Source organism: Chrysoperla carnea, chromosome 5 (assembly GCF_905475395.1).
Source record: "Chrysoperla carnea chromosome 5, inChrCarn1.1, whole genome shotgun sequence".
Taxonomy (NCBI): domain Eukaryota; kingdom Metazoa; phylum Arthropoda; class Insecta; order Neuroptera; family Chrysopidae; genus Chrysoperla; species Chrysoperla carnea.
In genome coordinates this window covers 20925982-20940234 of record NC_058341.1, presented here as the reverse complement: position 1 = coordinate 20940234, position 14253 = coordinate 20925982, and the positions used below count along the sequence as shown (strand labels likewise).

General features: G+C 30.9%; 1 protein-coding gene across 1 annotated transcript; it reads left to right on the top strand.

Moving 5' to 3' along the window:
- The first annotated feature begins 3203 nt into the window (after window positions 1-3203).
- On the top strand, window positions 3204-13630 carry LOC123301039 (serine protease filzig). Its single transcript, XM_044883767.1, has 5 exons — window positions 3204-5139; window positions 6461-6647; window positions 6883-7067; window positions 12310-12545; window positions 13466-13630. The coding sequence occupies exons 1-5, from the start codon at window positions 3219-3221 to the stop codon at window positions 13628-13630; spliced, it is 2694 nt and encodes an 897-aa protein (XP_044739702.1). The 5' UTR covers window positions 3204-3218.
- The last annotated feature ends 623 nt before the right edge of the window (window positions 13631-14253 follow it).

Genomic DNA, 14253 nt, shown 5'->3' with positions numbered 1-14253 from the left:
GGTCATACTTTTGTCAAATGTTTACAATTTTTGTTTGGAATTAAGTTGTTTATCTAAATAAACATAATTTGTGTATATAGTATGGCAATTTTGTTTTCAACAACTCTGTATTGGTATCATTTAGGAAGCATGGTACAATTTAAAAAAATCAAAATAATGTCAATATATAATTGAAAATATTGTATGAAATTGATTGAAAAATTTCACATGAGTTAATGAAAAGTCCATAAAAGCCCAAAGCCTATATGGACAGAGGATCAGCCTAGACAACGCGCCCCTACTATGTATAAAACGCCCATGAAGCTTTTATAACGCCTACGTATCAAAACGTGTAACATGTATTTGAGTGTACGTGATTTTACAAGCATTGATTAGCACTTAGTATGAAATAAAATTTTGTTCAAAATCAATATTCAGGTCAGCTATCATCAACTAGCCTACAATTATTTGAAAAACTATTCTGATTATATTATTATCTAAAAATTTATTATGTGGAAATTGTTACTTATGCCGAAATATTACCAAAAGTGCACCTATCTGAAAATGAAAAAATTTAAATTTTTAATTCGGCTTATCGGGGAGAAAACATTAAATCCCTTTTTTTTTATTTACGTGTTAGAAAAATAATGTTATTTGAGAGGTTGGATATTAATATTTTTTGTCTGTCTCAATTATATTAAAAATTTATCTTCTTTTTTTTTGCAAAAATGAGAATACAATTTAAAATATCTTGTTTGATAAAGACCAGACAGACAACCTCCCCTGATTATTTAATTTTAAAAAAAATACATTTATGTAAAACAATTCAATTATAATTCATGGGAGTGAATAAATCTTCTATTATTTACAGTTATGATGAAAATTCAGACTCTAATAGACCGGTATTTAGACTGAAAAATTGGTCAAAAATCGGATAGAGTTCATATTTTTTTTGGAATATCTTCAAATAATCGTTCTAGAGTACTCCGGTAAATTTGACTCATATTTATATCGTAATTTAACGATCTAAATATTTTTCTTATATCTGATCGCCTTTTATGTCAATAAGTAACAAACGGCAAAGTTTGATAAATGTTAGTTATTTTACCAACCGTTTGAAACGAATTCAAAATGGGTTTGGAATCTGATTTATGAAAACTTATGTTAAACATTCATGTCTCGTCCTAAAATGTATAAAAATTTAGAGATCCTCTATGGATTTCGTTTTATATTAGTATATTTTACCAAACTTTGATTCAAAAGATTATTGTTAAGTGATTTTTTTTTTCGAAGTAAATATCAGTCAAAATTATTCACACTACTTTATTAATATAATTTTATGGATGGGTGTAAAAGTCTTTGCTTTGTAAATATGGTTTACATTGAAAATTAAATACTATTTTCTAACAAATTAAAATCAGTTATTATATTAATTTACTTTTAAGGACTTAGTTTGAAGGAATGCCAATTATTGATGAGAGTTGCGTCAGAACTAGTGTTCCTAAGCTATTTTTGATCTAAATACCTGTCTAAAAAGTATTTGTATAGATGTAATAAAATGATAGAATGATAGAAATCCCAAATGTAATTACTTACAATTATAAATTTATGTCTGTTATGTAATATGAAACGAATTACGTCCAATAAATAATAATCAAATAACGTTAAAGGGAATATTTACATTTATTTCTTGTATTCCAATTATATGGGAAGGTGTTTTACCATGGATCATAATTTACATTCATTTATTTTTTTTGAAATCTTTTTGAACATTACAATGGATCAATAGTCAGTTCTTACTATAGCACCATTATTCAGACACGCATATAATATGCATATTCTTGAGAATTTAAATTAACATTTTACACTAGATTAACATTTTATTATTATTTAATCTATGAAACAATACCATAATGTATCATAGATTGAAGCCTAGTTTACATTAAATCACTCTCACCGATTCTTCCTGTAATCTTCTTCTTTAACATGTAATCTTTCACTCCAAAGAACTACATCGTAGTAGGTATGCGATTAAAACATGAAAAATTTAATAAGTTTTTCTTACAACAACATCTTCATCTCTATGTGTTCAGTAACTTTAACTGCTTATTTCATTGACTCAGGGTCAATTGAACTTTTTTTACTAGGTACTTGTAATCAGTGGTAATACTGATTTATAACAAAGGATAATATAATACCTAATAACAGTAACTCCTTTGATCCAAGGTAGACAACAGTTAGTCTTTTAAAACTTTACCTCCTCAACATTTTACGGTATATTTAAATGTGATTTCGATAGAATTTGATTTAAAACACAAAATACAATAGTAATAAACCAATAATAAAAATATTTTGCAAGAAGGGTGATCATTTAAATTGCCATCAAGGTGCAATATATTACCCTTTTTTGTTTAAAATATTTGAGTTTAACATTAGTTAGCGTTATTGGGATAGGAGCAGAATTTTATAATATAAACGATACGACATTGTTCTCTAGAAATCCCAAAAGATTAAAAATTGAATTTTGTAAAATTAGAAACGGGCTCTTGGCGATACCAAACGCCACCCAGCCCCACATTTTACTTCATTTAAATTAAATAAGTTTTTCGTATGCGAACAGTGGAATATAATTTTTAGAAATTAACAGCTTTTAATTTTCCCAATACAGTCGAATCGCATGTGAGTAAGAAATACTTGTTACAAAGATACCTTCGGATATGTTATACCTTTGATATTTTATAGGTATTCATATTCTACCCTAGGAACATTTTTTTTTTCGAAAATCGCAGTGCTTGAAATTCAAATGTAACTTTAACCATTCTTATCTAGAAAACTGCTTTTCTTTATAGATTTTTTTTCCCAATAATGAATATTTAAGAGAATTCTAAAAAAAGTATAAAGTTCCACGCCAATCAAAAATGTGTATAAACAGAACAGCCTTAAAAATAGATAGATGTATTATTTATTGAACATAGTATATTTTTGAAATGGTGAAACAGGATTTATCATTTCATACTATATCAAACTTTTTGTATTCGAAATTAAATCTCAAGAGATATCTATCATCTATTCCTTTGTTTTTAAAAAAAAGATACATTATTTTTCAAACATATATATTGATCAAATGAATATTTTTTGTTACAGAAGCAAGAAAACTATTTGGTGGTTATCGAATAACACCACGATTTTGTCATCCTACACGCACGGTACCAGGTGTAAAAGGTGGACCATCCATATGTATGTTCAATCATGAATGCGCTCAAAGAAATGGTCATGTTGTTGGCGCTTGCATGGATGGATTCTTGTTTGGCGCATGTTGTCAATTACCAGCAACAACTGTTGAAGGGGATGAAATGACAATACCTGCACAGTCAGATGTTGTAATCGCACAAGATAATACAATCAACGAATCAACAAAACAAGCCATGAAACCAATAATCCAAAATTCTGATTTGGAGTTATCCACAAATCAACCCCAAACGGTATTAGAAATAGCTTCAGAGAATACAGTTGTTCAAATCCCACAAGAAGAAAACGTATCATTCCAACCATCAACTCTTGTCACAAACGCGTATCCAAATTCAGCGGAAACTGTACTAATTCATACAAATGGTAGTGAAATAAACAATTATATTAGCAGCGAAGATTTTACAACAATGAAACTCAACAATACAAGCACAAGTCGTATTGTTGAGTCTAGTACAAAACCATTTTATTACCATTCCTCCATAAATTATTTAACAGCTCGACCTAGTACATCACAACGACCCATCACGTCACATCGACCCAGCAGTACAACGGATAAATATATTTTGGTACCGACCATCACAAAATTCCCAACATCGCAAGAGACTGTTCGACCTTCGTTAAAGAATGTCACCGCTCCAGAAATCGAATCAATTGCGAATATCATACAAATGTTAGATGATAATTCACCAAATCGTATTATCACGTCCGAATCGAAAACTCCATCGCCGTCTTCTTCAACAGCATCGACTGTTGTATATTCTAACACACCCATATTTAGTAGTACAAATAAATTACCTTCGACGTCTTACGTTTATAGTACCACAATTCCACCACGTCCCGGTTATACAACTTCTGGATTAACAACATCGAAAAAACCTACAACAAGCTACTTATTTAGTCCAACAAAACGTCCCTTAACAACCACCACGAAAAAGGGATCAAGTAAAAAACCAACAAAAAATCCACCATACGAACACTATTCTACCAATAGTGCACAATCATATATACCAAGTTCAAGTCCTCCACCAACCGTAATCGTACTTGGACCAATATCAGAAACATCATCTTCAACGGTTCCTTATAATAAAATCACTGTGTCGTCAACTCCACGTCCAAAACCTGTATCTCAAGTTACAATTAATAATATGATACAATCAAGTAATACAGTACATATCGGTGGTCATAGACCTGAAACATCTTCAGAAAACCCATCTCCAACTGTTTTAATTACGCCAAAACCTTCTAGTGCGTCAACGGCTTCGTCTTATTGGACAACAAATAAGCAACCATTAACAACAGTTATTGTAAAACGACCTGGTTCTGACGATGGTTATGAATATTTAACGACCTCAAGTTTAGCTTCTTCAACCGCCGATGATTTAATAAATTTCCCACCTGTACGTAATCCAAATTTAAATATGTCCGCTTCAACAACTAGTGGTGAATTTAATGAGGGCAATTTTGAAATAACAACTCCAGCTTTTGTCGAAGATGATGAATTAAACGATAAAGTTGAAACATTTGTCAATAAAATCATACAAAGTTTACAAGGACCGTTTGATGATTTACGAACTGTTATTTATAGTAACAAAACAAGTTCCTCAACTAAGAAACCGCCAACGAAGAAACCATCTTCGAGTACAACAAAAAAACCGATAAAAAATCAAACTACACGAAAACCAGCTGTAACTACAAAAAAACCTAATTCACCAACGAAAAAACCAACAACTACGAAAAAACCAACAACACAAAAATTAACAACCCGTCGTCCGACAACTGTTACCACTACAAAACGTACTAAGCCACCGGTGCGCAAAACTACCACAACTACTACATCTACAACTAGTGCACCATCTTCATCGAGTGAAGAAACTTATGAAGAAAGTGATGAATATTATGAAGATAATCAAGGTTCTCAACAACAACAAATACCCGACTATAAAAGACGTAAGTTTGTACAATTATTGTTGAAACGACGACCAAATATACAATACGATCGTTTTAAACGTCTTTAATAAACAATCAACCATCTTGTTTTTGTATACGTCATAATGTGTATATCACTATCTCTTTTTAATTTTTATATTCTTTTTTTTTTTTAAATGGTGACGGATATATTGACAAAGAGGGTTTTATTTTAATTTCTTTTATACACAAATCTTTCAGAAAATAGTGTATTCTTTTGAATAAATTGATCTCAATGTAGTTTAAATTACTTTGGCTAAGAAATTTTTTTTAGTAGGTAAGTCAAAAGTCATAAAGACTCAAAAATACAAAAGAATACACTTAAATAATTACCAGTTAATAAGAGCCTAATGAGCAAAAAGATGCATATAAGGGAAGGTGTTCTATAGTGATCCCCTAAGACCAAAAAACTATACGGCATATGCACCTACATTTGATTTGTACAAACTTTTAGAACTATTCAATAATTCTTAAATGAGGCCGTTTTACCGACGTTCTAGAAATATCCGCCATATGATGGGGGACCATTTTACCTATTATATAATTTTATATAATAGGGATCATTTTCACCTTTATAAAGGGGATCATTTAACCCGTGAATAAAGTTATAAAAACTGATCTTAAAATTTTGTATACCTACGTCTATTAAAATGTGTTATAACTTTATTAAAAGTTAACAGAAGCCAAGAGTAAAACATCCAGTCGGCGAAAACCAACGCAAAAACACTTTTCTAAGTGCTATACTTTGGTAGAAAGTGGCAAAATGTATCTTTTTGAAAGTATTTGGGCGTTTGACTCTTATAAACTGGTAGACAAGTGTATTCTTTTGAATTGATCTCATGCTTAATTTTTAATTTAACTAACAATTTGCATAATTAGAAGTTTAAGACCCATTAGACTTAAAAAATACAAAAGAATACACTTCAAAAATAGTTATAATAAAATGGAATATGGGTGCTCTTTTCAAAAAATTTCTTTTAAATGCTTTCTCCTTTATTTTCACTCACTGCTTTTTATTTCCATCATACTTGCGCAAATTAAAATCAAAATCCAAACTTGACGCTTTAAAATAATCCCCTTAATAAATAAATAAACGAGAATAAAACGCTACGATACGTACGCAAATACAATTTTTGATGAGCAAAGAAAAGCTACACACCAAAAAAAAAACATTGGTAGAATAGTGGAAAAGCGTTTAGTATGGTGGAAAAATAAAGACAAAGAGATGAGACAAATAAATGAAATAATACAAAATAAATAAAATTAGTTTGTGGTGTTCGTCCATTAATGCGAAGTGGAAGGATTGTGGGTGGAAAAGGAGCAACATTTGGTGAATGGCCATGGCAGGTATTAGTGAAAGAATCAACATGGCTTGGATTATTTACAAAAAATAAATGCGGAGGTGTTTTAATATCCAGTAAATATGTGATTACAGCGGCACATTGTCAACCTGGGTAAGTCAAATTATTATCATTCTTTTTTTTCAAATCCAAAGATCTCCAAGGGTTCGTCATTTCGAAAGTGAATAAACGATCGATTCCTTAGCATGCTCGTTTATTATCACCAGTTTTTATTACTAGTTTCTTCAAAATATTTCTTCTGACCAAGTTCTTTATCTAAGTATCTTTGGATTTGAAAAGACATTTTTGACTTGAAGAAAATCATTTCTAATCAATTTTATTGTTAAAGATTTTTAGCAAGTTTGGTAGCAGTATTTGGTGAATTTGATATAAGTGGTGAATTGGAAAGTAAACGGTCTGTCAGTCGTCCTGTCAAGCGAGTTATTGTACATCGTCAATATAACGCAGCAACATTTGAAAATGATTTAGCATTATTGGAATTGGATACACCTATAACATTTGATACACATATTGGTAAGTTTCTTAATAATTATATTTATGTAATTCCTGTCAAAAATGAACCAGGGATTCGACTTCTGGAAGAAATATAGCTGGATACTTGAACTAAACACGATATATTTAGTAATACGAAAGTCTGATAAAAGTTTTAGTAACATCAAACATATCCTATTACCCTCGTAATTCTTTAGAAAAGTGAGTTTGCGACAAAACGTCCTCAAAGAAATGATTTTTGCTCTCATGGAAGATTGGGATAAAAGAAGTTTTCAAAGTTTCTGCCCAAATTTGCCGCCCTAGGCACGTGCCTATAGAGCCAGACCTGATGGTGTTCTTTTCTTTTAGCTACAGATACGTATATACATAGCTAGGCGAAGGGGACTTGCATTAATATTATTTTGCAATTTTAGTAGATTCATAGCTAATCTTGATTGTAACATCCTGTATATGCAGTAGTTTAATTGCAGTTTGTAGGTGTAGGAAGCCACTTGTTTGTTCATATTTATTATGATTATATAAAGCTCTAAAAAGCTTTAAAAGCTCTACAATATCATAACTTATTTGCAATTTAAATATTTAAACTCTAACATAATACCAACTTAAAACGTATTTATGTTTATAATAATTATTTCTATATATTAAATATTAATATATTCTACGCCAACATAAGAGTTAAAAAACTAAAGCTCGACCACATCAAAGAGGAAAATTAGCAAAAATTTTAAATGGCATATCAAAATTCTGATTCCCTTTGAAAGGTTTTGGATTACAAATAGTTGTAGTTGAAGGCTTTCCTCCCTTCACATTGATTTTTTGGACCTTTGACTATAACTATCATTAATCCAAAATCTTGCAAATAAAATCGGGATTATCATATGCCTTTTAACTGTTTGTACATGTTTCCCTCTTTTGAGTGGTCGAATTTTATTTTTTTATTTTATGGGGGTGATTTTATAAAAAGTTTACCTTATATTTCCAAAATGGAATGGAAAATATTTACACGAAATCTCGTATACGGGAGCGTCTTTATGGTCAAACATTGGTCAACTTTGTTTATTTTAATGAAACTACATATTTTTTAGACCAGATTTTTGTTCTTTATCGTAAAAAAACAAATGAGTAAGGATTCACTTTGAACGGAAGTGTTCAGTTCAAACACCATGTAAATTCCCCTTCAATGTATTTAAACTAATGGGTAGAGCCAAGTCAAAGTTGTAATACAATCAATTTGATCAATAACAGACATTTTTGGTAGAAGAAATGCGTATAACTTTTTATTTATTTATATGAAATTTCCTATATTTTCAAATAAATAAAATATAGGCAAAATTATTACATAAATAACAAAACCATTGTGTGAAAACGCATATTAATCATTTAATGTATATATAGAACTAAAAATATATATAAGAAGAATAAATATTTCGCACGGATTTTTTTCCGACGCTAAATTTGGCTCTGTACGCAACGAATATACATCAGAATCTTTGAAAATCGTAAGAATTTGTGACGAATTTGTTACTAGAAACATTTTTATTAGTTTTATTCAAAACGTTAAAGTTTTCACTATCTCTAGCAAATTAAAGTAAGCGCAAGGCTATATTCTAACAATGTTCGAAACATTCTTTTTTAGAAAACCCTATGTATTCGACATAGATCTAAAATAGTGAGTGATATTTTGACGCTTATAATATAGAAAAGAGTTGTTTCCGGGCACCCTACCGTCTTAATTATTAGCCCATTTGTTCATATACACTTTGTACATTCCTGTAATCTTCGATTTTGTTTCATTCTTGATAAAAATTGACACATTTGCATTCCGTTGGGAATATTACTTTTAAGAATTGTTAGATTATCCCCATGAACTTTTAACATTAGCATATACAAGTTCTTTTTAAAATAAAATTTTTGTATATAAAAAATTTATTTTTATAACAATACATGTTTGTTCATATATTAAGTGTACTCAATGCTCAAAACACATACCTACTCCTTTTGAGTTGTTAATTGTGAGTATAAACAACATCTTGAAAATCAATAAAGTACAGTGTAACCATACCTTTTTTTATAGTGCAGAACAAAGCTAGCGCCAGTGTAAGTTAACATACTGATTTCACTATTAGGAATAATTTCATTTATTAAAATACACTACAATCTAACTAATCTGGCACTTCAATAGCTCACCCGAGACGTCCAATAGTCCGGCACCCAATCGAATTTTATGATGTCCGGCACCCAATCGGATGCAACTACGTTGTCAGGAAACCTATCATAAGAAGGTCAAAAACTCTTAAATCGGTTTTTTTCGTTAAAAATGCATCTAACGAAAAAAGAAATCGAGTGTAAAAAGCGTCCATTAAAAAGACGAATCGAATGAGCTTTTCGTAAGTTCCAATCGGTTCTGCAGTTTTCGTACAAATTGCAAAAAATCACGTTTTTGGACGTTTTTTCAGAAATTCCTAACTCGCGTTCTAATCAGTATTAAGAATATCAAATTTGGTTTTATAGTCCACAATATACGCACCAAATTTCCACTCAAAACAAGTTGTTCGCTCGTAGGATAGTTTTACAAAAAGTTTTTTCGTCTCCCAAAGCTACTCTACAACTTACTTTAATGGCATTTCTTTTCAGCTAGTTTTTTCGACATTCCAACGCCCATAACTGAAAAATGTTTATATTTGGAGCGTGCTACCGATATTGATACTTTTGTGTACCTTGTTTACTTAACAAAACATAAGTTTTTTTTTTCACGGTAATTCATCGAAATTTTCGGCACTGAAATTTGTATATGAACCTTTTTTAAAATAATGAATATTAGTAAGATAGGCATATTATATATATTCATGTCTTATGATCCCGAGAGGGACATAGGGCCTCAACAAATGCTTGCCAACGAACTTGATTCTGTGCCTTCTCCCCAGGATTTGCCTTCTTCCGTAATTTCTTGCTCCAGGGTTCTTCGCCAGGTATGACGAGGTCAGCCCACCCTTCTTTTTCCTTGGGGGTTCCACTGGAGTTTGATCACACGTGTCCATCAGGTTTTCATTGGAAAGCGTGTTGGGCCAATAAATGTTGAGGATGTGAAGATAGGCATAGCAGGTAGTAAAGGGGCACTAAACTCGATTCTGCACGTAGCGAATATTAGTAGCAGAGCAATTTCATTTATATAAGAATGAATATAAGAGCTGGTTCAGTGTAGTTTTACTAGCTTCTAGTCATTTTATAAAACCCAGTAACAAGTGGTACTGGTAACGAGTAGTTATAATTTAACACCTACGTATTTATTATGTAACGTGTAACAAATGTACCCACACGTTATAGGTTTGTTTGATCTATTGTTAATTATATTTTTCTAGACTGGAATTTTTTATTCGTAATCTGATAAGAACAGATTTTCTAATAATGAATTAATAATTATGTAATTAAGATATCTTCTTTAAGTTATAGTGTGCTATAAAACCAGAGTAAAAAGATTAACTAAGTATAAAATCGACACAGGAATAAATTATAGTCGTAGAGCTTTATCACAAAAAAGATGAGAATTATTACTATCGAGATACTTACACTCATTTTGCACTTTTCTTATAAGCCAAGGAGCCGTTTTTTGCAATGGAATAAATATCCCACAAACCTGTGTTTTCGTAGGAGTATCCTACGAAAAAAGATTCTCTAAACCCCCTTTTACTTCAACAAAAACTTATCGAAACAGAAAAGGTTGAAAGGTTCTATTTTTCGAATGACTACTACATTTATCGCGTGCAATGATGGTTCACTTCACTTTATTCATTTCTTCAAGAGTATGTTATTGGTGGCTTGTTACCTCTTAAACAAATTTTTTTTACCCTTACAAAAATTAAACCCTATTGGCTTAGCTGGATAACGCGTTTCCAATTCCGTACGCGGTTTATAGCTGGGATAACGGGTTTGATTCCCGCCGTCACAATAAAAATTATAGATTAATTAATAGTTGTGATTTAGACGAAGAAATTTAGCATTTTAACTCTAAAGTTTTCGAAGTAAGGTAGGTTCTAGAAGGAATTTATAAACTTTGTGAATATTTCAGATTATTGAGAGATAATTTCTCTCGTTTGTACATTAAAAAATGCATTTTTGAGGCAATTGTAAGAAAAATATTATTGTCAATAATGTACCAAATGAACTGAAAATGGTTACACAGGATGTGTTTGGGTCACTGAACACAAATCCGATATCAAAAAGGTCCTCGGAGTACCAGACCTGGGCATTTTGATTTCAAAAGCAGAACTTAGAATTACTAGAATTACTCAAATACTAGGGGGCAGATAAAAAACACTTTTTGGTTGATAAAATGGATTCAAATTTTGCTAATATGCAACAAAATTTTAGAAATTATACTTTTTGGAATTCCATAAAATAAGCATAGACATTCTCATAATTCAAACAATCCTAAATCGATATTTAGTTACTATGTCATTAGCGTACTTCAACTTTGTTTAAAAAAAATACTTTTATAGCAAAGTTTTAAAAATGTTTTTTATACAAAACTTTCTAAATTAAATCAAATATGTTATAAATTTTCTATACGTACTCACGCCATATCCAATCCAGTTATAAGCGCATACTTTAAAACGCAAATGTTAGTTAATAACATCATCGAACATAATACAAGATGCTTCATACGTTAAAGCAATCAAATCAAAAAAATTTATTTGATCTGAAAGAGAAAAATCTAAGTTAACTACTTACTTGTATACATAGTGGCTTATTAAAACTGTGTAACAATTAGGATTATAAGTACACATTTTACGCAAACATTATATTCGACCTGAGCTTTCAAGTTCAATAAAAACTGATTGCTTTATAGCTGATAGGAGACAGAAGAAAGCTCAAATTAGAAAATTGTTCGATGTTAACTTCGAAATTCTTGTGGATCATTTCTTTAATTAAAGTTTTTCTCTATCTATTACTTTTTTCAAAAATTGAATGAAAAAATGAACAACATAGTAAATTTTTGCATTAATTTCTGTTTGCCGTTTTAATCAAAGGGCATTCACTTGGGAATAAATGTTTCTTATATACCCAATGAAGGAAGGGGGTTGTCTAACGAGTTTTGGCAATATAGGATTAATATTTTCAATATATAGCTCCAGATTCCGATTCACCTGGGCTTTCAGGGAACTATAATAAAACGAGAGGCATTATTTAATATTTTGGTATCATTTTCTTTCTAAAAAATCAAATTGAAAACAGAATTAAAAAAATAATTTTTATTTATTTTCAGTACCGATATGTTTACCACCAGATGATGAAGATTTTACAGGGCGAATGGCAACTGTAACCGGTTGGGGTCGTTTAAAATATGGCGGTGGTGTTCCATCCGTTTTACAAGAGGTACAAGTTCCAATTATGGAGAATAGTGTATGCCAAGAAATGTTTCGTACAGCTGGTCATTCAAAAGTTATTATTGAATCATTTTTATGTGCTGGCTATGCGAACGGACAAAAAGATTCATGTGAGGTAAGCAGTATTCTTTTATTTTTTTATCTATTTTACCCTTTGTCAATACAATTATATTCAATAAAAATGTTCCAATATTATTTCCTTATTTATATCAACAAATTTCGTGAGATTCGGGACTTCAATCTCCATCAATATCAGATTTTCAATTAACCGTTAACTTTTCTTGTAGTACAGAACAATGTCGCATTAGTTCTTCTTTATGTTTATTTTTTGTTTGTTTGTTAAATAAGTAATTTCACGTGAAAAGTCTTGCATCTGTTGAAATATTTCCTTTATTTAGATATAAGCACGGTGTCCGAAAGAGCATTTAAAATAATCGACTTCAAACTTTTTTTTTGGAGTTATTGGTTCATTAGTAACTTCTTCGTCCGATCTACCTTTAATGCGTTTGTGGTTTGAAAAATAGCTGCGTATTAAGTTCGGATGCTAATTCAGTTGCTGTTATAATAACTGGTTCGAAACCTGTTTGTCTTATTCGCGAATTAATACGCTGAATTTAGTATCCCTTTTACTCGCTAGGTATTCAAATTAAGTGGCTAAGTGGAGCTGGCACACCCGGCGCCCTCGAAAACTTAGCACCCCGAGAGGTCCCCCCTCCCGGGTGCCCCATCCTAAAGCCACCAATGTACCTTAGCGTAAATATTGTATGAAAAAAAATTACATATCACTCAACGATTTTAACCACCGTTCACTCTTTTAAAATTTTAGCTACCGGAAAAGTCATGACCCTAGACTTTTTTTAAACCATTAACATCATTTTATTTTGAACAAAATTATCCCATACAGTGGTATAATAAAATGAGATTTAGATGTTATTTGAAATACCTACGTGATATGAATTATTTTGGAATACTTTTTTATTTGAATATATATATATTTTAAAAATTGATTTTGACACAATTTGAATTGGTATACAGGGTGACTCAGGTGGTCCATTAACATTACAACGTAGTGACGGACGTTGGGAATTGGCTGGAACTGTATCACATGGTATCAAATGTGCTGCACCATATTTACCTGGTGTTTACATGCGTACAACATATTTTAAACCATGGTTAACATCCATCACTGGTGTACATTGAACAACACGTAACTATTCAACCCTAAACTTTTTGACTGATTAGATTGACTGTTTTTGACAGTTTTCAAACTGTCCAAAAACACAAATAAAGTTTATATACATAAAAAAAAAATGCTCTCTTTTTCACAATTCTAGATAAACAATATTTTTAAATATGTAATAAACATCTGTGATTTTTATAAAATATTTTGTTGTTGTTAATATGTGTGTGTGAATTTTTTTTATAAAGGTGCCTTCGATTTACCAGTGAATCAAAAAAAAAACGAAAATTCAATACGTAAGAACCGCGTAAATTAAGCGAATTTCCTTCGAGACAAGCAACTAAAAATATTCCCCATAATAATAATAGATACGAGGGATTTCGGAATCAGATTTCTAATACTTCCTCCTATAATTATTCAAAGTCTTCTTTGAGGTTCTTCTTCCTGAATCCATATAATGTTGTAACTGCTACAATTCCTTAACTCTGCCGTTCATGATTAATTTTGGCCTTCCTTAAAAGTATCGTCTATGCAGATACCTATCTCGTTTACTATCTACGGGAACAAATAAAAGTCCTCATGACGCTTTTAGCTTTTACTCGGTAAAAGTTCGTTAATCGAATTAAAGATTGATTATCTGATT

Bases quoted from the DNA above. Each gene is read 5' to 3' on its own strand.
- LOC123301039 (XM_044883767.1), top strand. From the start codon at position 3,219: ATGTTCAATCATGAATGCGCTCAAAGAAATGGTCATGTTGTTGGCGCT. The intron at 5,140-6,460 runs GTTCTCAACAAC...AAATAAAATTAG, and splicing joins ATATTATGAAGATAATCAAG to TTTGTGGTGTTCGTCCATTA. The intron at 7,068-12,309 runs GTAAGTTTCTTA...ATTTATTTTCAG, and splicing joins AACATTTGATACACATATTG to TACCGATATGTTTACCACCA.